At 36.4% G+C, this 23,824-nt stretch overlaps 1 protein-coding gene and 1 long non-coding RNA gene across 3 annotated transcripts; one reads left to right on the forward strand and one right to left on the reverse strand.

Moving 5' to 3' along the window:
• Positions 1-2,006: 2,006 nt before the first annotated feature.
• Positions 2,007-17,504, reverse strand: LOC135686511 (uncharacterized). Of its 2 annotated transcripts, none has more exons than XM_065202757.2 (4): positions 17,233-17,504; positions 10,421-10,506; positions 3,965-4,191; positions 2,007-2,747 (listed from the first exon to the last, which is right to left on the reverse strand). In XM_065202757.2, the coding sequence occupies exons 1-4, from the start codon at positions 17,295-17,297 to the stop codon at positions 2,007-2,009; spliced, it is 1,119 nt and encodes a 372-aa protein (XP_065058829.2). In that variant the 5' UTR covers positions 17,298-17,504. The 2 variants fall into 2 exon arrangements, with proteins under 2 accessions (XP_065058829.2, XP_065058830.2); XM_065202758.2 differs by having other exon boundaries at positions 10,690-17,501.
• LOC135686512 (uncharacterized) lies at positions 2,173-22,442 on the forward strand. Its single transcript, XR_010516077.2, has 3 exons — positions 2,173-2,301; positions 17,426-17,474; positions 19,454-22,442. It is a non-coding gene; the product is annotated as an uncharacterized LOC135686512 (long non-coding RNA).
• Positions 22,443-23,824: the final 1,382 nt, after the last annotated feature.

Raw genomic sequence — 23,824 nt, forward strand, 5'->3', positions numbered from 1 at the left:
CGACCTTTCCCCCATAGTTTTTTCCCCATAGTTTACTAATATTGACTCTGTAATTCTTGAGCAAATTTCCTACTGATAGTATGAATAAAAATTTTACATTTTTCAGTTATTTTGAAAGTCGGCTCGTTTTTTAACCTCCGTTGATCCGCAACCTTTAAGTACCATTCTGAATAATATCTTAACAATAGCAGTCTAAAGCAACATAAAGTAAAAATATAAGCATACTTCGTTTGTAAACATAATGAAATAGCAAATAGGCACAGACGAGCAATATAGGCTTTCCTAAAAGAACCTTTATTTGATATCGCAAAACTTTCTTCATTCAATCATTAAACAACACTGGGAAGAATTTACTTGATAAGGTTAAATTTTGGCTAGCTTGCAGATTATACAAGGAACACGAGCAACGAACAAAGAGACAATAGTTACTAACTGAGGAGGCACCATGGTTCCTAGGAAACTTTTGAATTTTGAGGCTTCCAGTTCACGGGAAAATGCACTCATTGATCCTCAATTTTTACTACCTGACAATTCAACCTTACTCTTAGAATTAATATCCACAGGTGGAATGCTATTTGACGGTTTGAGTCGATTTTTTGCTAATCAATCTCGTCATTCGCGCAACCCAACCCTGCAACATTGTAATGTTGAATTTGGTTCTCACTAGCTTCAATTTGCCAATAGACAGTTGAAGTTTTAACGTGCCGAGGATCGAAAACGTTCAAATCGAAATGAGAATGAAAGCAATTAAATATACCATCGACCTGAATGAATTTTCATTTATGTCATCACCAAGTTTGCCGAGTATGAACAAAAATTGACGAACCTGCCGAGTAAAGAACCAATTCATAACACTTGGGGGTGTCACACGCGTGTCACAAGCGTGTCACATGCGATTCCTTTGCCCTGATTTCATCCTATTTTCAGAACATCCCAACACCGGCTGGTTTGCGCTCACCCCAATATAGTTAATAGCAATTTTTGATGGTACAATATTTCAAATGACTTTAAAAACAGACGCCATTAGGCATACTAGAGCTTTTCATTTGACAATTTTCGGAGCATAAATAGTCAAATTTATCATCTAAAATGTTAAGTTAATTAATATATCAAACAGGTTTTGGATCGAAAAAGGCCTATTAGAAACACGTGCACATGACAGGTTCCCCGGGCTGTGCTGCATGCCTATAGAATGTTTTCCAAGTGCTAATGCAAACCCATTATGTCAACAAAGCTGGGTATTTTCTAACTTCACGTTTTCGGTCCTTATTCTGACATTTTTAACTCTGAAGAGTGTCAGATGTAAAGCTTTACTTTTTTTAAATCCTTGATTTTTCGAAAACCATTTTGATAATTGATTGGCTATGATAGCATTGAACATGGGAGACTGGGACGACCCTTTGACGTTATTCTATCATCATTTTCAGAAAAAAATTATCTGTGATTTCATAGATAGAGAAGGAATTAATATATGAAAATCTGCAAAGATATTAGATTCGATGATCTAATATTTGCTAACACTAGAAGCAACTCAAACCTGAAGAATCAATTAATACTTTTAGATAATTCAAACATTAAAGAAAAGCACTTGGTCGAAAACACTGCTGGAGCTTACGTTATAGGTGTAAAGGTTGGCTGAAATAAACCTGCCTCCAATGGTTATTGCAAAGCTGTTGCCAACAAAAATAAAAGCAAATAGTTATTAAAAATTCCGTATGAACCCTTTATCTTGCATGATATAGCGAGTGCTGCAAGCAACGTGCTTGGACAATTTGACAACAGGCTGGAGACGTTTCTGGAAACAAATCTTAGTCAGATTTGACAAGACAAAACACAAACATTCAGCTAGCAATAAACACTTAAAAATTGATCCTCCAGCATTAAAATTCAAAAAGGCAAATTCCCTATTTACATAAACCTTTTGTAAAAAAAATTTTGTTATAAAAATTTATTCTGTATAGAAGCTTAAAAAAATACTTTTTTCAAAAGCGTTTATTCTTGTCTTCTTAACCGACAATCTGATGCATAATATCCATTTCATCTCCAAAATGCATTATAGAGCTCCCCTCATTCACCAGAGGATTTGTCAGGTTTTCAATCTCCATCATTTCTGTTTTTTGGGGGAGTTTGAGATCTGGGTTTTGTGTCATTTCGGAAATCCAGAAAGAAGTATCCTCGCATATCTCCATTTCACAAGAGCGAGGGCTACAACATTCAGACGTTTCAGAGCTGTATTCCTCATCAAGGCTTCTCAAATCTTCAAATTGCAGAAGAGGAAGGTCATTTGACATAAAACAAGCTGTGAGTAGATCCTTTTCTTTATGTTTCTGTTTCATAAAGAATGGCATTGCGTCTTCCAGGTCAGCCCAGTCTTCTGTCGAAGAAGTGTCTAATTCTGATCCAGATTCGTTTGAATTGCTAAATGAGGATTTCGTTGCTGTTGAACTTTCATCAAAGGCAGTAAATTTTGATTTGCATGGCAGAGACTTAGTTCTAACTCTGTATTGTTCAGGGACTTCAAGAAATGTTGTACTGGAACATTTTTGGTCATTTTGAGCCTCTTGTTTTATTTCTTTATCCTTGGTGGCAACGTATTGTGCAAAAACACTGAGAAAGTTTGGCAAGGACTTTGTTCTTGACGGCTTGACACCCTTGTTAAATTGAGCAGAAAGCTCTTCTTGTGTCGGTAAATATGGCATCGTGTTTTCAGAGAGTATAAATCTGTATGTGTATGGCTGTGATTGAACCTGGCAAAAGAGAAAATCAGTATGAGCATTGAATTTTTCAATAAGGAATATATTATTGGGGTTTTTTCTATTTCTTGCTTACACAATTAACATAAGGGCTAATATTACACGAAGCTACATTATCTAATAATTGGAAAATATGAAAAATTGTTGCCAGACAAGTAAAAAATGATTCAAAAGATTCTTTTTGGTATTTCTTTAAATTCGTCAATGGGTTGTGTTTTTGTTGCACAAGTGAAAATAGAAATAAAAATGAACTGAATAGGTGTAAGGGAATCAGGAATTACATTGCTAGGCAAGTACGCCATTTTTTCATAAGAACAAGTTTATAAGAACATGAGCCTCAAAGCTGGTCAAAAATTAAAAACAAATAAAAACAAGCTGAAGCTGAGGTACCCTGAAATATTATGTTGAACAAAGTTGTGAAACCCTTGAAAAAAATCCCATCTCGTAAATCGAGTTTTCTGCCATCTAATAAAATCAAATAAAATAAAATCCTAAAGGAACACATAACATCAATTTCAAAGCTCGAAAGTTTTTGCAAGGATTTTGACTTTGACTTTTAACACTTTTAATTTTAGACTTAATAATTGCTTGTTTTTCGTAAAACATACTTTAAACACATTTTTCAAACATATTAAGACTAATTGAAAATTTTTTTGTGAAATTATATTAAATTATTATTGTAAAATATTATAGGAACTCTAGGTTAACAGGTCCTTGGTTGATAGCAGCGAATTATTTTGCTGAAGAAGTTTACCTGTATAAATATTATTATTATTATTTTATTATCTTATTTTATTATATTGTTTAATTATTATTATTATTATCTTGAGATGCTTTCTGGTGAACTTTCAAACTTTTCGGCAAATAAAAGATGGCGCCTTCTCTTTGCTGGAAAATGGGGCTAAAAATCATTTCAGTACAATAACTAGTTATTGCACTGCTTATAACCTAATATTTTAAAACAAACTAAGAACAACCCAGCTCGAAGTTTTGGAAAAATAAGAAAAGCCAATCTAAACTTTAATTCATTAGCTCTTATAAAAAAGCGTATATACTGTCTCTCTCTGAGCTAAATTCTGTTAACCTTAAGTGGAGAGACTTTGTGCGGAGAACCATTTGCTTTGAGCAACTCTATGTTTTCTTGAATATTCCTACAAGAGAGAAAATCATAATTCTTGTAAATTACCTGTGATGAATGGAAATATACTTACTTTTTCGATAATCCTCTTTCCATAGTAGTAGCGCAGGGCTCTGGACAGTTTTGCATAGTCCATAGAAACATTTCCTTTCACCAAACCCCAAACATGTGCGAGTAGGTCACGATCTGTAACCGTAAATTCAAGCCTGTATGTATCTGTCCATGCAAGGCAAACCTGTTTTCGATCGGCTTTGATAACTGTTATCATGAACAACCAAAGTGGCAAACGTCTTTGATGACCTGATAAAAATTAATGAAATAATATTCAAAAAACAAGACATTGAAAAGACTTGACTTTGCCTGCAAAAGTATCTTGTGGTTGTCCTATTTTTCACGAATGCAAGGCTATGAACTAGAATAACTATTAATCTATATTTGATTGCTGCTAAAAGCTGTGATTTGCTATCAGCTTCAAAGGTCAATGATATTTTATTGAAAATCCGTCGGTTTTCAGCAGGATATACTTAGGTTGCTGTGTTGCAAGCATGGTGTAACAAAAGAAAAAGATTTTTCAGCAGCATAAAACATACTTGATAAAACACTCCAGTCACCCTTCATTCTTTGAAAAGCTTTTATTCAAAGGCAGCTTTTGCCAATTAGGCCCCAATACATGAATCCTAGTGCAGAGATTTTCAGAATACATTTGAATACAACAGAGTTCTAAAATGTGACGTCATTAAAAATCGTCTTTGGGAGTTTTTTATTTTTGATCACATATCCTTATAGAACACCATGAAATACCTTTAAAATTGGAAAACCAGATGAATAAATAAATGAATTGGTGAGTTATGACCTATTAAATGTTTGCTGTTTGCTGACATATTATTGTTATTTTGGCTTGGCTACGAAATATATCAGCCACTTTCATACGAAATTGGCTGATTTTACATATTTAGGGCTATGATGTTTTTCATGTTATGAGTTTCGAATTCAAATATTCTTAAAGATTTTCTAACGTCATCACGGTAGGACTCTATTCAGCCAATGATTAATCCTCGTACTAAAGCATTAGAAAAATGGCGGCAACATTAATAAGCTTCTTGGACATCGCATTGTTATCAAATGCTATAATATAGAGCTTATGGCCACTTTAGATAAGGCTAATTAATGACCTTGAATTCAAATTGCGTCTGAGGTGTTAGCACAAGGTTTACTAATAAATAGACTTTACGAATTCTTCTGACAATGTCTACAAAACTGGAGTATCATGCTGAGGAAATAATAAAACTAACATTAGGCTTAGGCATGATATTTCAACTTCATTTGTTTCCAAAGATTGTGGTCTCTGCACAAATCAGATAAGGATATAAATGAAAGTTGTCGTAAAAGCTACTGTGTTGTTTCATTCTTAAAGGGTGTGTTTTTAGCAAAGAATTGGGTACAGTGTGCGTACTTGCGGGGATTGCGAATTTTTTTTTAAGTTTCCTGTAAATCGATTCGTTTGTGTAAGTATTAATGTTTACTTTTAAGGTGTAATTTCTTTCTTTCTAATGCACCAGTAAAACAGGGTCAAGAAAAATGCTCAGCCTTACTCCGGCCAAGAAACTGTTACTATAAAACCTCCCTTGTTTTTAATGAGGCGTGGTCAGGAAAATTGGTAGGTAGTCAATTTGTCTCCTCTCCTTGCAACTCTGTTTTTCCAAAAAAATGTTTTAGCTTATTCTCAATTTTAGATATTTTAGAGACAGATAGAAGGGTTAAATTTTGTCTGTTGTATTTTGAAAACCAACAGGCAATACGATTTTTCCTACTGCCTCAAGTTTCTAAAGTTTTGGTCACCTTCCTCGATTTTTTCAAGATTCTACAACTTTTTTCCGTGATGTTTCCCTGTCCCTGAAGTAAAGTACCGAATTAGAGAGCTGCCTGCTGATTCTGTTTTGTTTGCATGGGTCTTCAACCTTAAAGACTTATGCAAAAATCTGCAAATGAATTTCTCATCCATATTAAAATACCATTGTCTTCCTTTGATTGTACAATATGTAATGATGTTTCATACCAAATAAATATGATAAGGTCGGGGCAAAAAAATTTCAGATGAATGATCCCCGAAAGCAAAATTTTGAGTATCCCACTTCAACGGCTAACATAACCATACCATCAGTAAGTGGACTATTGGTCATATAACTAACTTATTTCCTATTTACTTTGAATTGATTATGATCAACTTCTGTTGAAAATATCTTAACTTATTATGAGTTAAGATATTTTCAACAGAAGCTATTATGAAAGTATATCTATTTTATTTCATCAAACAATATTTATTATATGAATTTATTTGTTGTATGAATCATATTAAAAGTCTGAAAATAGAAGAAAACAGCTCAAATGGCTGTCTCCTGCTGGTATTTTCTATTTTCCTGTCAATTTTGTGCTCATAGGCTTCAGTTACAAATGGGTTACAAGTCAGAATTTAAATTCAAGCTAGTTTTTGTCAATGTTTATTGATAAGGCCAGTAATGTCAGCTCTTTTCAGTTATTCATTAAGATAAATTTCTGACTTAAAGCCACTTTTTTTGTGAATTTTAGCAAATATTTTTTGCATAAAATAACAGTTCCAAGACCCACTTTGAAAAATCAATTTTGCGATGTAACGTCGTGTATCAAATTATAGCATCAGGACGATACCGTTTTTAGATTAAATTGGCTGATAAAGATGAAAGAAAACATTGAGTTTTAGGCCCTCTAGCGTGTACCAACCTTTCTCGTAGGCAGAAACGCTGGAAGAGCTGCAGTGCAGGGGCGGGGGTGGAGGGGTGAAGCAGCAAAGAACAGAGCAAAACAATAGCAAAACTATGAAAATTGGTTAAGTTTGTGAGAGCAGTGATTGCCTAGCCTGCGTGCAGACACAGAAATGTAAGAGGAGAAAAGGTAGAGTCTGCGCAACAGAGCCGCTTTTCTTGTTCGCTGACATCAACATTTTATTCTAAGCACTAGAACAACAACTCCATTAGCGTGCAATGTTTTTCTGAAATTTTAGTTGTTCAAAAGAACAAGCATACCCATTCTATTATCCTGATACCATTCATTTATACTTTTGCTCGAAGGCGCCACTTTGAAAACTGGAAAAAAAAACAATTGAAATTCCCCCAGCCAATCAAATTCGGTTCCTTGATTTTGAGGAACCTTTGAAGAAGAAAATCGTCCCGGCACAACTACAGTACCCAATCTCCGCCCTTCAATCTTGTTCAACAAAATTGGTAAACTTAGCCTATGTTATTAAACATTCCAGTTTTCTTGGCTTTTTAGAAGTTGTTACGTCTTCTTTTTTTTGAAAACTGAAAAAAAAACAATTGAAATTCCCCCAGCCAATCAAATTTGGCTCCTTGATTTAGAGGAACCTTTGAACAAGAAAATCGGCTCGGCTTCGCAGACTCTAGATGTCCCGGCACAACTGCAGTACCCAATCTCCGCCTAGATGTCTCGGCACAACTACATTACCCAATCTCCGCCCTTCAACCTTCAATCTATTGCAGAGCTTGCCCAACGTTGCTTCTTTGTTTCAGTCAAATTCTCCCTTTAAGTTATTGGATTGTTGTCAATTCTTTGCTTCCATGACTGTACCCATGAAACGCCGCACAGGATCAGCTATAGAATCTGTGGCCATTCAATATTGTACTACTTGCCAATAGCATAGAATAACAGGCGTTAAATTTTGGGTAAGTGTTGTGAGAGTATAACGAGATCTTCTTTAAAAACAATGCTGATTTTCAATAGATAACCAATAAACTTTTATTTCTGACCAGAAGCGATTAACTATGAAAATTAATGAGCCAAACAACTTACAATACTAAAATGCGGAGCAAATGATAAGCAGCCATTACGGAACCAAGGTAATGCTCACGCCGGATACCCAGCAATGGAAATACATCATGAAACCGTTAGTCTACGCCGTTTATTCCCGGTAGCCAAAAAAGGGAGGTTGATGAAATGCACAGATTGGAAGTGTGATGGTATTGGGAGTGGGGCATGGAACACGAAACATGGGACATGGGACATGGGACATTTTTGCGTTTGATATGTAATCTAAGAATTCAAAAACAAAGTAACGGTGCTTTCAAGTTTATGAACAAAGCTGAACTTAACAAGATTTCGTCAACACAAAGCCGGAGAATCCTTGGAGCAAAAAGCGAGTTGGTCACCCTGTGGACATCCAATTGTAATACACCAATTAGGTGAATACAATTCAATATACTTCATTGGAATACACCAATTCAACGTACGGCCTCGTTTCGGAAAATTTTCCAAACATCATTGTACGACTGTTTGAAGCTCAGATTTGTCTAAACAGTGAACTGAACGATTTGGAGCAATGGTTGCAGGGTAATAACTTTTTCTGAATTTTCTAAAAACACAAGCTCTGATTATAGGCTCCCAGCCCAAAATTAAGAAAATTACTGATAAAACAGTTGATCATCCACAGTTTTTTATTGGTGACTCTCAAGTTGAAAGTGCTGACCGAACAAAGTATCTGGGTGTGAAAATCGATAGAAGCTTAAATTGGGAAGAGCACGTTAACAGTCTCCGTACCAAAGTTTCTCATGCAATCGGATTTTTGAAACATTCCAGAAAATTTTTCCTACAAAACACGTTGAGTAAAATGTATCGGGGTATCGTCGAGCCCCATTTTCGGTTCTGCTGTTCGGTATGGGGGTGCTGTGGGGTGACTAAACTGCAATCGTTGCAAAGCTGCAGAATCGAGCAGCTAGAACAGTAGTTAAAAGAAAAGTTGATGTGCCTGCTATGCCACTGATTCGCAGTTTGGGGTTGGCCAACTATAGATGACATTATTAGAAGCCAAACAGCTACAACAATGAACAAATCGTTAAATGGGCTCGTCATGGTATCAATTGATATCATTGATACCTTTGGAACCTGTTCAAAAAAATTCGACTCGAAATGTTAGAAAACTGAGAAATACCGATACCGATCTCTTGCTACCCTTACGGAAAACAAACAATGGGCAGAGAGCAATTTCTTTTTTCGTGGACCTAAGCTTTGGAACCAAACTTAGGTGCCAAACAGGCACCTTCCCTTGCCACCTATAAGAAAAGAATCAAAAACTAACTATGAACGACCATTCCTATTTCGTAGTATCTATCTTCTTACTTTTTGTTAGTGTTTTCTTAATGTTTTTGTCACGGCCCCCTGAAAAGCAGTTCTCATGGACTGACGGGGCTACCGTGCCTAAATAAACAAAAATGTAAATGTAAATGTAAAAGTTTATATCGCCAATATTTTTAGGCCGTATACAATTGTTTGCACTTGTATTTTAGATTTTACAGAGAAATGAAATTTGTAAACATGTAAGGGATTTGACCGCAAAAATCCTTTCATGGACGGGACGTTTCTTTTTCTAGAGAATATAGAACATGCTAACCAGCAAAAAAAGATTACAATTAAAGAAATATATTCTTGTTCTGTAGAATCTCCTATATTTTAACAATCGATCAGTATCACATCAAAAGAAGTAATGCATCGTTACGCACATTAATGTTGTGTGATATTTTGCTTTATTCCTACCCTAATGAGGTACAATACCATTATTGTAAAATCAAGTAAACATTTAGGACCTGAATAAAGAGGATTTTCACCGGAATGCGCGTCACATGCAAAAATTTGGCCTTGAAATTTGGCGCACATTTATTTCCAAGTTATTGGTAGTAGAATTGGCACAAGAAACCGTCATTGCACAACATGATTTGGGAAATATTTTTTGCTGCAAACTTCAGATTCAATCTAGGCAGATTTTTCGCCTAACTGTTAAGTAGCTGTCGTCGGAGGCCAGCAGATAGAATCCCATGTAGGACACTCAGTTCAAAGCCTTCAGAAAAGAGCGGCTCAAAATTTTGGGAGAGAAATAAAACGTTGGCAGTTTATTTACACTCGTTAAAGAAATAATTTTAGAGAACTCTTTGATAATAAAACAACACTAGAGCATGAAGAAAGTTGCATGTAAAAAGGTTTCTGGAAGAAGTGGTGTAAAAAGTTAGGAAAGTGTTTCAGAACCCATACCTAATACCACGCTCATGAGGACACCCTGAATACTTGATTTGTGTTAAAGATGTTTTGTATATGAAATTGCTCAAACTATTCAAACAAGCAAATAATGTTCCTTAAGCAATTTCTTCCAAAGCAAATCAATTTCCCAACCATTTGCTCCGTAATTTATGCTTTTTTCTAGATGAGACATCTTTTGTTAGTTTAAAGTTTGTCTTGGCTAATTTCTAGAATGTTTAGCAACGGCGCGACATGTCAACATATGACCTGTATTTACGAAGATCTTGGATAACATTCTGTCTGGACATTCCGGTTTTATGCTGGCGTGCTAATTCTCGGACTGCTCATAAAGCCCCTGAAAAGTCAACTGAACTGAACAGAGACACTCCCCCTTTGATCAAGTATTGCGAAACACTTCATGCAATGAGATCTGTATCAAATGAAATGCAATGAAAACAATAAGGAAGCTCGCCTCTTTTAAAGAAGAATCTACTTCTTTGCACTTCTTGAAATTCCCCTACCACTCTTTGAAGAAACGACATCTTTTCTTCGACGACTCTAGAATGGAATTTTCAATATTAGTAAAAGAACCTTGAGAAAAGACTTTGCTTGATCTGTGAGACCAAAAACAAAAATGTTGCCGCCAAGTAAGACTTTCAGCAAAAACGATAGGAACCAGCAGATTTTGTGTGTTCAGGAGTTTCACCAGCATAGTAAAATTAAAAGATGAACGCCTCGTACCCAGCTAAGATCAACAAACTATTGCTTGCATCTTGATAGCTTATTCTTTGTCTTCTCTTGCAAAACGTATTAAACACTTATTGTCCTAGAATGTCTACTAAAGTGGGTAACATCCCTGTAGACTCTTAAGTTGCAAGATTATTCTTAGTCCATTGCATGTCCACAGGTCGCCAAATACCCTGTATTGTTTAGCGTCAAGTTTAGCTACAAGAGGAGACAAAGCACAATTATATTCAGGCATTATGGATTATACTAATTTCAAAGATATACGAATTGCGATAAACAAATGGCGCAAAAATACAGTGGAAATGGTTTGGTCACGTTATAGACCAGGCTGTGGTTACGGCAAGTACCACCCGAGCACGGTGAAATTGTGATGGGCATTTTCAGTTAGCTATAGACCTGTTCAGAATCGCGATGGTAAACGGGAATCTACTGCTGCGTCTTGGAGCTGGGGGCTTTTCTTCTTAGCCTCTTTGATCTAGTGTCTCTGCGAAGGATCTTTCTGATAATTTGATGTTTAAACCACCAAAATGCAATCTAACTATATATTATATTGTCAACACATTGATAATCATCAATAACAAGTTTAGACATTACTGGGGGAGGGGGAGGGGGAGGGGTTGATTTTGCAGGTCAACTGACTTATAATAATACCCTCACGACAGCAAAATTCCTTGGATATGTGATTTTATTTCCATTGGTGATCTGCAGTTTCCTTCTTTTACCCCAGGGGCCTCTATAACCACTCTGTGCCCTTTTTGCAAAATTTGAACAAAGCATAGCTGATAAAATATTAGCCAGTACTAAATAATCAATCAAACAATATATGACCAAAATCGAAACTGCTTGTGAATTGTATATTTAATTTCAAAAATCATAAATGAATTGTTCTTCTTGCTACTTAACCATGGCATGGTTAGCATGGTCTATGATGTTATCTTGTCGGAAAATCATAGGTGGATGTCGACAATAAAAATAAAAAAAGTAGTGAAAGATTATTTTGCATAGAGAAAACTGTACTTGAACTTAACTGACTGTAATTTTGCAGTAGCGTTTTATGAATCGGCAACAGAGATTCAACTTTCAATTTTAACGCTTCTTTTTTTCTTTAAAAGCTTGCTTGCTCTTGCAAAACAAAAATTAGCAGGAATTAAAATAGCGATCTTTTACCCTAAAGAGTGTTAAACCATTCAATTCCCAACCCCTTCCCCTCTGTACTACTAGAAGCCGTGTTTGCTATAAACGTTTTTTATTCTCTCTTCTATCACCATCTCAAGAAGGTTTTTTGCCAAATCCAACTGATGCTAATACTGGCAAGAATAAATCGTTTTGACAACTTGTTATTTACTTGTTTCCATGGTCTAATAAAAACATTTACAATGTTACAAAGTTGGCTAACAGAGGGTCTTCCAGGGGTTTTCGGGAACAAGGGAACATGGCTAACACGGGAACAACTTACATTTTCCACTGGGAACATGGGAACATTGGCTATTTTTTCAAAGGGAACAGGGGAACTAGTACCCCCTTAGGACACCCTTAATACATTAAAGGCTTTTAGGCAGATGGGAATATTTTCGGGCTCAAACACCAAATACTCACTTTTTTATAAGAACAGATAAAAAATTTGAAAGAAAAGCCAATATTTTTTGAAAATTAAATCTTACATTAACAAAACAAGATGATTTTATCAGCAATTCAACGGTGCTACTAAAGATTTAATGACAAACTGTTATTTTATGGTCTTAGAAAGTATTTATAGCATATAAGAAATTTATAAAGACGACCCGAGCCTAGAATTGTGCAAAATATAGGCACATCAAGCTCAGCAAAAATTATCTGGCTCTTATGAAAAAAATTGTAGTTTATGCAAAGACATAATACAGTTCAAGCGACATAGTACATAGTACATAGTACAATCCATCATATCACCCCTGTACTATACAGCTTATGCGATACAATGTTGTTATATAATGGTTTCATGGCTTGGGGAACTGATTTAGAGATCTACCTCGTTCACTTATTTATATGTACAGCTAGCTGCATGCAAAATTTTTGCTCAACGAGAAAAAGGTCAAAGGGCATCAGCAAAGTTGACCCAGGGATGACCGCAATCTATTTTACAAAAAATTAGAGGAATAACTTTTCTATGATCAACGTTTTCTTTAAACTGAAGAATCAAATTTTTTCTACATTTTCTCTGGTCAATAAGCCTGATTTGAGTGAGAAACTACATTTTTTCCGAAAATCGCGTGCTTTATGCAACACTTAGGGTAAATGAAAATTTGCATATAAATTATCTTTGATTATCAACTCTAAAAATCACTGCTCTTTTTTCGTGGCCTAAATAGGCAAGATTAAAGGTATTTTTAATGGCAAGGGATACATGAATGGCGTAGTCAGCATGTTGTGGGATCCACATAGTTCAACTGCGAAAGCCAACGAAATTATAACGAAATAAAAAACGAGGATCTCTAAAAAGGCGTGGCTCTTGTTCTCAAACAAAGAACAGTTCGTTGGACTTATAACCAATGTTTTTTCAAAAAAAAACTTTCTTGAGATTAACATATGAAACATTGAAAAGAGTAAGTTATCACAAACTTTGCTGTAGCCTGAATGCAAATCGGGAACGCAGATCTAATGATCGAGGTTAGACGCTGGAGGGAAAGGGGAAAAAGGGGGCTTTAAGCATTGTCTGGAGATGGCCTCAAAGGATTCCAAGGATAAATCAATGATATTTTTTTTATAAAGGCTCATCATTCTTAATTCCTTCATGTTGAAGACCTCGCTAAATCACATTTGATAAAGTTATTCTGAGCAATGTACTTTTTTCCTCATTCTAAGTACATATTGCATTTTAAGCGATTAATTAGTTGATATTTGTCTAACCTCATAAAATTCCTCTAAAAATATTCAAATTCTGCCCTTCTTATCCTTATATTTTCCATGTATTCTTCTTTTTATTTCTTATAATGCATTCCTCCTGTACTGCAGTGCTCGTTTGACCTTACCATCACAAAATGACACCACCGTAAAAAGCCTGTTTAAGCCCATACAACAAACGTTTTCCAATACGATCTAATGAATTTGATCACTTTTTGATATTCTATGCCCAATCCAGATGTTGAGTCATCTATTTCTTTAGGCTACAATGGAAACTCAACTCTCTGTCATAAACAGATATTCTTATGAACGATATAACTTTGACAAAATTAGAGAAGTTTGGGACTGGTTAAAGTTTATTCCTTTACCACAGTTTAGATAAGGAAAGAGAACCAGAAGAAGAAAAAATCAAAAATTTTGGCGGCCTCTGCCTGTGTCTCTACTAGCATCCTTTCTTCATTCAAAATTCTTCTCGTTTGTTCATTAACTAGTCCTATAGTTTTATTTTTCGCATCTTTGAGCTGCACTTTCATGAAAAAAGATGTTTCATCAATGAGAATTCCCGTCACGAGTAATTTGATAATTTCAAATCAATCGATTGAAGGTGCTCCTTCTAGAAAAATTAGGCTCATTTAAGGTACCATCACTATACTACTGATACCCCAGTGTGAGATCTCTGTATCAGACACCACGCACCAGTCTGAAAAGGGCGTGCCCAAATTTTTGAAAGCAACGCCCTTTGCAACGCCAGAAATCGCTCCTTTTAGAAAATATTTACTTCTTTTGAAACCGTGATTTTTAAACCCCTAAACAGTCTAACTATTCATAAGCTCTCCAAGTAAGAAAATACAAAATATCACTAAACAAGATAAAGCACCAATAAAATGAACAAAAAAGGGTCCCAGACAAGCAGAACTGCTACTTCTCAGGATTCGTTAGAATAAAATTTCCAAAGTTGCATTTGAGTAAAATTTCCATCCATTTTCTCACCTATTATTGCAAAAAAGTAGGGGGAGGGTGGCTATAGCCCCTGCTATCCCAATGACTGTGAGATGTCTACTCTGTATTTATGTAGGAACTTGTTACTTTATAAAGAGAAAGCCAAGGTAAATGTAGATAAACACGCTTCCAAAACATAATTAGATTCTAAAAGATCTAAACTATTACTGTGGCAAATTTGATAAAGCTGGAAAAATAAGATGTTGAAAAAGAGAGATTTCAGTGTCATTGTGTAGCCTTTTTGCTCAGCATACGCCTCAGCAATGCAGCTGAACAATCAAAGGACTAAATTAAGCTCCTAGATCTCCTTCTTCTGGCTAGCTATACATCATTATCAGATACAAGGAATCAAAGCTACAGCTATGTGTTTAAAGCATGTTGTGGCAGTATAATGTAACAATGAGACTTGCACCGAAGAAAAGATTATAATTCACCCAATCACAGGTAAGAAATCTAGTTTCTTGAAGTGTCCCTGCAAAAGTTCCGAGCAGCAAAATTGACATCATATCTGAATAAATCACAAGCCAATTTAGGGTTTTAGTTCCATGCAGAGATATAGGTTGAAATTTTAAGTATTTGATGTAAGGAAGAAAAGAAGTGCTCTTGACAAAACATACAACTCATGACACTGTGTTCCAGGTAACAATAATAAAATCATAGTTGATAAGCAAAACATGACAGTTAAATTGTGCCAATTTTTGCCATCTGAAGTGAAGGACTGAAATAAAGTTAAAAAAACAATTTTATTGCGAAAATAGATTGAGCAAGAAGTTTGAAGCTAGTTTGAAGCTTTTGAACAAAATAAACACGGAAGGCTCAAAACTGACAAAAATTAAGACTCAAGATAACCAGTTTTTCATAAAAACAACTAAAAACGACAACACCCGTATTTTAACGAATCTCTTGTTTGCCTATGTAGAAAAGGAAGAGAAAAATTCGTTTTAATCGATTATGACAATAGGCATTGGAAGCATATGAAGTTTTCATCAATTTTTTTGGAAGTTAAATTTCTACAATATTACTTATAAGATACTACTTTACGACAAGTAAAAGGCCAAGAGTTATTTTAGAACAATACCAAAAGCTGTTATTAAGCTGCAAAACAATTTTTCAAGTATCTTGTTTCCCTTTGAGCACACTTATATCTTTAAAAGTTTGTACTTTCAAGTACAATCAACTATGAAGAAACCTCATTGCATCCTTTCTTTATCTAATATTTTTCTCGTTAGTTCATTAACTAGTCCTATAGACTAGCAGTTATCGTCAAATTTTTCCCGTATATTTTGGCTTTAGTATACTTCCGTAGATGCTAAAACTGATTCGTTGCATTGACCCGTCCTTCCAGTTGAAGCTATCGCGTGATAAATAATCAAAAACATATCTCTAAAACCTTATTCATGTGAACAAGCACAAAATTCAGACCAGGAAAATGCGCAATCAAAAATTGAAGCTAAGCATTGGCCTAGTGGAAGCTAAACATTGATTTTGTCCGAATATTATTGCTTTATCGAGATAGAACTGTCCGAATGGGACCTGAAATGCGATAGATTCTGCCTTGTTAGGGGATGGATGGGGCCTATCAGCCTCTTTGCTTCCTACGCCTGTGGAGGTAAGGACATCTTTCTACGGGAACCTTATCATTGTTCAAAGTGGTGAAAAACTGTTGTGTTTGTGGGTGGTGGCTTTTTCCCGATGGATGAAATGCTTGCGCTTGCCTTGGAGTGATATGAAATAGGTACCCTGTGAGTTCTACGGCAGTAAGTTGGCTAGAGAATAGGCTCTAACTACCCCTTAAAAAAATATGGTCGAAGAAAGAATAGAGTTGGAGAAGCAAATAATTTTAGGCAAACTCTTGAACTTAGGGTCCAATTAGTTAATTATTGCAGGTTTATCTCTTGAATGTTGCATCTGCCATCCATCGCCAGGTGTTACCCATGACTTCTAATGTTCTTACCTCCCTTCTTAGTTTGATGTATCGGGCTATAACGGTGAACGCGTACATCCACCTTTTTAAATGCAAGTTAGAGACTGATTGGTACCCTTCCATATTGTTTACAAAATTGAATACTGGGACCAAGAATTGCGCTAAAATCAGCCATTATCTTTGTTCGACCAGCAAAATGCTTAGAAATGAAAGGTTTATTCTAAATGCTTCTCATGAATACTGCAAAAAAGAAAAGCCACAATTTGGGCACAATATAATGCGACTGGCTTTGAATTGGGCCTATCTTAGGAGATGAAGGTAGGAGAAAGATAGATTTTTTGTTTACTCTAATTCGCGACAAAAAAAGTGTCATTCTTATAAAGCCCGCTTACAAGAGGTTGTCTTGTACGGTAACCGAAATCGGACGGTGCAATGGGATTGGCAAGATTATTACCAGATGACAGATGTGGAAGCATAACTCTCTGCTTCCTCAAAGTGCGCGATCTATATGCTCTGAATGAACTTGAATATCTTATGGACATATTTTATGTCTTTTTTCGAATAAGTCATTTGTTTTTTCTCGAATCGCAGTACACCTTTGAATGTAAGTTGTAGAAACAAGCAAATTAATTATTTCTGGTTGTAGGTTAGTTTGTCATTGAGTGTTTTAAAAAGTCGCTGAAAAAATATTTTTGATAAAACCGTAATTGCTGAAAAATCGTATAAATTAAACTTACAATCCATGACTGTTGTCATCTTTATCAACATGGAACCCTTTTGAACTCTGCACGTGCGCTTTCATCTTGCGTGATGTTGCTGCGTGTTTACATATGAATCTGACTTCGAATACCTAACTTCGAAATATTTATACCTAAATATACAGCCCACGGATGCAAAACTAGATATAATTCTAATTTTCTTTTGCCATAGGAAGCTGACGCAGTGCTGCATGTGTGGTGCACTTTCGGACATAAGCAAGGTAATTGATAAACAATGAAATATGCGCCTATTCTGTACGTTATTGTAGCACGGGGGCGTCTAGTCAGGTAAATACTTCGGTATCCCTGCGACCCGCCAATGCTTTGTGCGAACAAAGAATTAAACAGAGAGCCTTGTTGACATATGACGTCGTTTCTGAGCTCGCCAGTGCTGTGCTTGTTGCCTGTCGATCTGACGTCACGTTGGGGAATCAACAAAATCTATTTTAAGAATTATTCCACTCTGAAAATAGTAGGCATTGAATAGATTTTTAAGCTGAATGAGTATATTTAGAAACTATTCCGTGGAGGGTTTCTGGCTCTATACAACATTTAAGATTCATTTGTATTGTTTTTGTAAAGAATTTCGACGAAAATATGGGTGGGCAAGTAAAAGCTTAACAGTCAGAAAATTCACTCCGAAGCCAATTCTTTTTCAATGCATGGACAATTTTATTTAAAATGTTGCATGATTCAAAGATGAACATTTTCACAATTCTTTATGCTTAATGGTAATAAATAACTTGAAATTGATGAACTTTATGTTTCAGGCCAAACGTTGTTACCCTCCATCAATCAGAATTTCTCATTTGCTTTTCCAATGTAGTTATCACGCTTTTGCTTATTCTGAAAATTTACTAATTTTCTAAGATATCTGTCATTATTGCTGTATTATAAGCAAGAGGAGCTTATAATACAGCAATGGTCTAGTATTAATATATTGTTCCCGTTTTCCCTCTTGTGTCAAAAGCTTTAGCCTGACAGAATGTGAACTTTCTTGCCTTTGACCGACATTCCCTCTCGACCTTCACTGATGTATCATACCTGCCCGTACCCTGGGCTCCAGAGCATCAAGTGGGGGAATAGAGAAATACGGCATTTTTCCTACCCCCACATACCCAGGGTAAACTGCCCCGTGTCCGCGGTTAAACTGTCCCATGCCAAAGGGAACTTGTCAAGCTAAAATTGATTATAAATTTCATAACTGTATATAAAAAGCGTTAACATATTCATTGCGTTTAAATTCTGGGCACTTTTTCTTTCACCTTTCTGCGATGCAATTTTTTCCAAAAATTTCAGAAACCATTGGGTCCATACAGAACGGTTAACCATGCTTAATTTGAAATGGCGAATAAAGCCGACATTCTAGGAATTAAAAAACGCAAATTGGCTACGTGTTTGTTTTTAATGTGGATATGAAAATTACTTAAGAAAATTCCAAAGAATTTTCAAATCATTAATTTTTGAGCTACCTTTATCATGTAATTTATTAATCAATGCTTTTACATCACAAATTTTATTAACATTTTTAGAGTTAATTTGTGATCTCATGTCGCTACAAAAGGCTCTTAAGTTTTGATTTGTATCACCCAATGCTTGCCAACCGAGATAACTTGCTCCAAATCTCGGACTCAACCGAGATAACTTGCTCCCAATCTCGGACTCAACCGAGATAACTTGCTCCAAATTCAATTCACGAATTTTCGACGAATTTGCATAAGATCAAACAGGAACGAGCGATCTCAGATACAAATGTATACAGATCTCAGATCAGATACAGCTTGCACTTACACGGAGACCAATTTTAAACCCAGAAAACTGACAGGAGCATTTCTATCAAGTATTCATCCAATTATCCCGAATTCATGCTTAGCAGATTTTGTCGGGCAGTTCTCAAGATGTCGGGCAAAAACTTTGAAAGTAAATAGATCGATGCGCATTTGAATGCTTGAATGTAAATTTGAAATATTTTACAGAATTGCCTTACAGATGCCCCGAATCGCTTCTGTAAGGCTATTATCGCATTGTATAAAACGTGACTTTAAATTTTTTGTCAACCCCGCAATTAATTATCCTTGCTTATTATAATTCCCAATATTTTTATCAAATTACTTCTTAAATACCCTTAGCATTTCATCCAATCATCCTGGATGAAGAATTGAGGGATGCCAGTTATTTTATCATATAATTGAATTCCTAGATGCTAACAATACACGATCGATAAAGGGGGTGGCATGTGCGCCCACTCTTTTGCCTAGATTCTATTCTGAGCACTAGATGCACACACACGTAGCTGTTGAAACACTGGTAAGTATATTAGCGGGTAGGCAGATGAGACGTAGGTATTTCTTCACTTACTTTAGGAAATACGTGTGTGTATGTTCAACATGTTTGTTTAGCAACTGTACTACGCATCAAATGTTTACAGTCAGAGTTTCGATACCCTCTCATTTCTCGTTGTGTCTGTTGTCAGGACGACTGCCGAAATAAATTCCTTTTATGATATTGAATTGGTGACTTAACTGACCTTGCAGGAAGTAGATTGCGTCATAGGAGACAGAGGGCGATAGTAGTGTCCAGAATATATGATGCATTCATTTCAAGAGTACCCCCGAAGCAGTATTCCTAATAAATAAAAAGCATCAAAAGACTTATAAGAATTTATCTCCTAGGTACACTCAACTCATGCTTCTTCTGACTGCTATTATGAAACTTAGTTACAAATTCAAAATGGGTTGAGCAGTGGCAAAGACAGAAGGATTGATTCTAGATCTTTTCAAAAAGGAGATGGATGTATTGATCATCTATAAACCTGTGCGTTTTTTCTTTTTTTTTTTAATAAAAGTTCATCTGTTAGACGTCTGCTAACAAATTTTTGTATAAAAAGTTTTCTTTAGTTGAATTTTCAGGCATTGATTGGATCCAGAAGTTTTTACTCGCTGTATGTAACATTTGGTCATACATAAAATCTTTTTTTAAACAGCACTAACGAGATTTCTTTGCTGTGATGAAACCCTAATCTGCCACATGTCTCATAAGCAGACTATCTTTGATTATGTTCTATAATGTTGTTGCTCCTGGTTTGACACCTTCGAAATCAAAGTACGAATATGAGAACAATTAAGAATTATGTAGTTAAGCGTGATCACTGAACTGTTTTACAGGGAATCACTAGAAATGTTTTGGAGGGAACAAGCAAGGGGATCAGGAGTAGCACATGCCGGAATTCGGTGGGGTGTACAGGGGAAAATTGGGGGCACTTCATTTCTGAAAGTAAGAAAGCTTAAACCTGTTTAATTTTAAGATGTTCCATGTCTTCAAATGTTCAAGTGTGGCGTGTGCAGCTATGGCGTCACAGACTAGAGAGAGGTGACATGTATAGTCACTGCAAGAACAAGCAGACCAACGACATTGGTAACACAAACAGGTCTTTCCTGGAGAATTAGCTGTTCCAGTTTTGATTGTGATATAAAGAATCGAACTGGCGAGTGGTTTTGCTTCGACCGAGAAAGGTTGAATGCCTTTTTACATTATGACATACACTGATGGCCCAAGGAGACGACGTAGCACACCTTTTCGACAGAGTACCTTGACTCACCTCTTTTCGAAAAAAACTTTACTTGAGCTATATCTTTCGAGGAATTTTCAACTGAGTGGCTACAGAGACCTCACAGTTTGTTTTTTCAGCATTTTGTAGTTGATTCATTGCTCTCTTTTTGACTCATAGTTGCTTTGTAAGCTGGATTTAGTCCAAATATATATATATATAAATCCAAATATGGATGTCTATTATTCATCTGTTTTCTTGTTTTAAAGCCTGCCCCCCCCCCCCCCTCAGGTATGGTTCTTGCATCCAGTTTACCCACCCCAGCCGACATATCCAGCTACGTGGTCGTGGTTGAGCTCTGGTGATCTCTAAAGGATTTGATAACAAGATTACTTGGTTGACTATACGAGACCTTTCCCAGATTTAGTCCTATTGTTAAGTCCATAGAGATTTCCATAAAGACTGTGTAGTCTCAAATCTAATATCAAGGAAAAGCGTGAAAGCAAATTTGCACGCAAGGCTAAACCCAAATGATACCAGTGCTTCAGTGCCGTCGGAATAAAATTCATATTGAGGGGGCTGCCCATCGTTTTCCTTCTCATTCACTACACTGTTATAAAGGAAACATACTACAGTTTGACAGTTATTGGGAGTCTCCAGACGTCCCCCCCTCCCCCAGCACCCCCCCCCCCCGGTTCCGACGGCCTGCTCTTCGATACTCTTTAAGTATAAGCAGTCGATGGATGTTAACTAATATTACAAATTGACCAGGTTTCTGATGATCCCAAATTTCAAACTGACAAGTCAAGTTTTCTAATTTACAGACAGTTGAATATCGGGAGTAGCATTTTTTATTTACAATGGTGACATGCATAGTATTTTGCGGAAAAGCGAATCCCCACGGCTCCTACACATCTTTGATTTACATTTTCCCGCAATATTTTCCATAAATTCATAATATGATCCCTTTTTGCTACACTGCACTACTTTTACAAGCAAACCTAGGACGCTGTGGCAAAGAGGTAAAAGGTTGGCAAGTCCAGGACCAATGCTAGCTACTGTGCTCAAAGAGGGGGAGAGGTGTTCTGATCCTATTTGGCGACAAAGTGGGTGAGCCATCTTTTATTTGCCGACAAGTCTGAAAATTTGCCGACGAAGCACCCCCTACATGGCAAAAAAACTTCTCGTTTTTACAATGGAGCTTTTTTCAAGGAGGGTGTCGCACTGCATTCGACACAAAGCATCTTGATGGTGGCTATATCCGAAACTTTGTTTTAACTCCAAACCATTCTACCTTTCATTCAGACCTATCTATAGAAAATCGTGTTCATTGAAGCAAATGCTGCAAAGACAATGCATGGCCTAATTTCCATTTTCGAAATTGATGGAATATTCCCTGGACTTCGGATGGACTTTCAGATGCTTATATTTGACCCTCCCAGTCAGTGGCGTACCATGGGCCGCAGCAGCGGGGGGTCTGGGGCTTAGCCCCCAGAAATTTTTTTAGAACCACGCCCTTCAAACACTCGCAAATGCGGGGAAACGCCTTTTTTGCAAAATTTCCCCCCATTATTTGATTCATGTTAGCTACGGTAAATAGCAAAGTATTTTACAATTGTTAATGACACAAGCATACAGTATACTACACCCCAATGAGTTTTACATCGTTTTTGGACAAATCTCGAGGATTATATTTTAGAAAAGTGGGTGGTCCGGACCCCCCTATTCCACCCTTGGGTACGACACTGCTCCCAGTCATAGCTGGGAATAAAGTCTTTGAATTTAATGCCCAATGGTGTAGCCAATTTGGATATGGTATGGCAACTGCCTCCTATCCTATTTTTGTCGATTTTTAAGGAAATATTGCTCCTCAGATTCTGATTTCAGAATAATTCATACAAACGTAACACTGTTGTTAGCAATGCCCAGGGACGCCTACACTGGGGGGGTTGGCTGGCGGGGCAGCTGCCCCTCCTGCCCTCTTTGAAGAGGGGCAGAGGCGGCAAGAAGTGCCCTGATATTTACGAATCCTAAAAAAAATGAAAGATTCTTATCGATAATTGATGACCACTTTGACCACTCTCGTTATGTTAATTTTCATTAGATAATATTAAAAGATGATAACACCAGCAAAAAAAGCAAAGGTTGAAAGATTGATTAGGTGGGCCATAAGAGGTAAAACGGCAAAGATGATAGAAAAGTACTCCAGAAACCGAGAAAAGGAGGGTGAATCCGTACTAAAACTTAACAGGTCATCAAAATTTTACAACCAGCCCATTCATAACAACCATGATTCTTATTCAGCAAAACATTGTGAATAGTGACAAAGCCATTTAATACCAATTTTAATGTATGAATAATTTCGTCAACTTTTTATCTATGTTTAGAATCTTTGATGGTAAAAAACCCAGCTGTACGGGTGGCCCATATCAATGTAAATATTTTATTATGTGTACCCCCTCTCCGCCCCCCTTCCCAACTATGAATACTCGATTATGCTAGTAGAAAAATTCTACAATTTGCCCTCAGCACCAACACTGCCCCTCCTGCCTTATTCTTTTGCAGGCGTCCCTTGCAATGCCAAGCATGCATTTTGGAGATACCTTCTAAGGTAAGTAAATGATGCACAAAGAAAGAGAATAGAAAGTTAACCTGCTAAAAGAAACCTGAAAATATGAAGACATGAGCAGGGTGGCAAGGGTTCCAAATTCCTTCCTCTCCACAGTCCAACTTTAGGTTGCTTGCAACGTGTGAGGAAGAGACTATACCATCAACACAAAGCTTATATACTCAGGGCAAATGCACAAATGCACATTTTCACGCTTGTTGTCTTGTCCTTAGAAAAGACACAATGTAATGATTACTCAAGCACTGCTAAAATGAGCACCAAACTCCACAAACGTACTGTCTGTGCCAAAAACAAAAGCCAGAGCGACACCAAGAAAGCATTATTCAACGTATGAGGAAAAGACTTTAATCAATCTTTATGAGGCTCCTTACACTTTGAGATCCTAGGGAATTCGA

The sequence above is a fragment of the Rhopilema esculentum genome, chromosome 6 (assembly GCF_057945365.1).
Source record: "Rhopilema esculentum isolate cy_ngs chromosome 6, ASM5794536v1, whole genome shotgun sequence".
Lineage (NCBI taxonomy): Eukaryota > Metazoa > Cnidaria > Scyphozoa > Rhizostomeae > Rhizostomatidae > Rhopilema > Rhopilema esculentum.

Bases quoted from the DNA above. Each gene is read 5' to 3' on its own strand.
- LOC135686511 (XM_065202757.2), bottom strand. From the start codon at position 17,297: ATGAAAGCGCACGTGCAGAGTTCAAAAGGGTTCCATGTTGATAAAGAT. The intron at 4,192-10,420 runs GCGAGCTTCCTT...AATTTTTATCAG, and splicing joins TAGATTCTTCTTTAAAAGAG to GTCATCAAAGACGTTTGCCA. The intron at 2,748-3,964 runs GTAAGTATATTT...CTCTTTTGCCAG, and splicing joins GAAAGAGGATTATCGAAAAA to GTTCAATCACAGCCATACAC.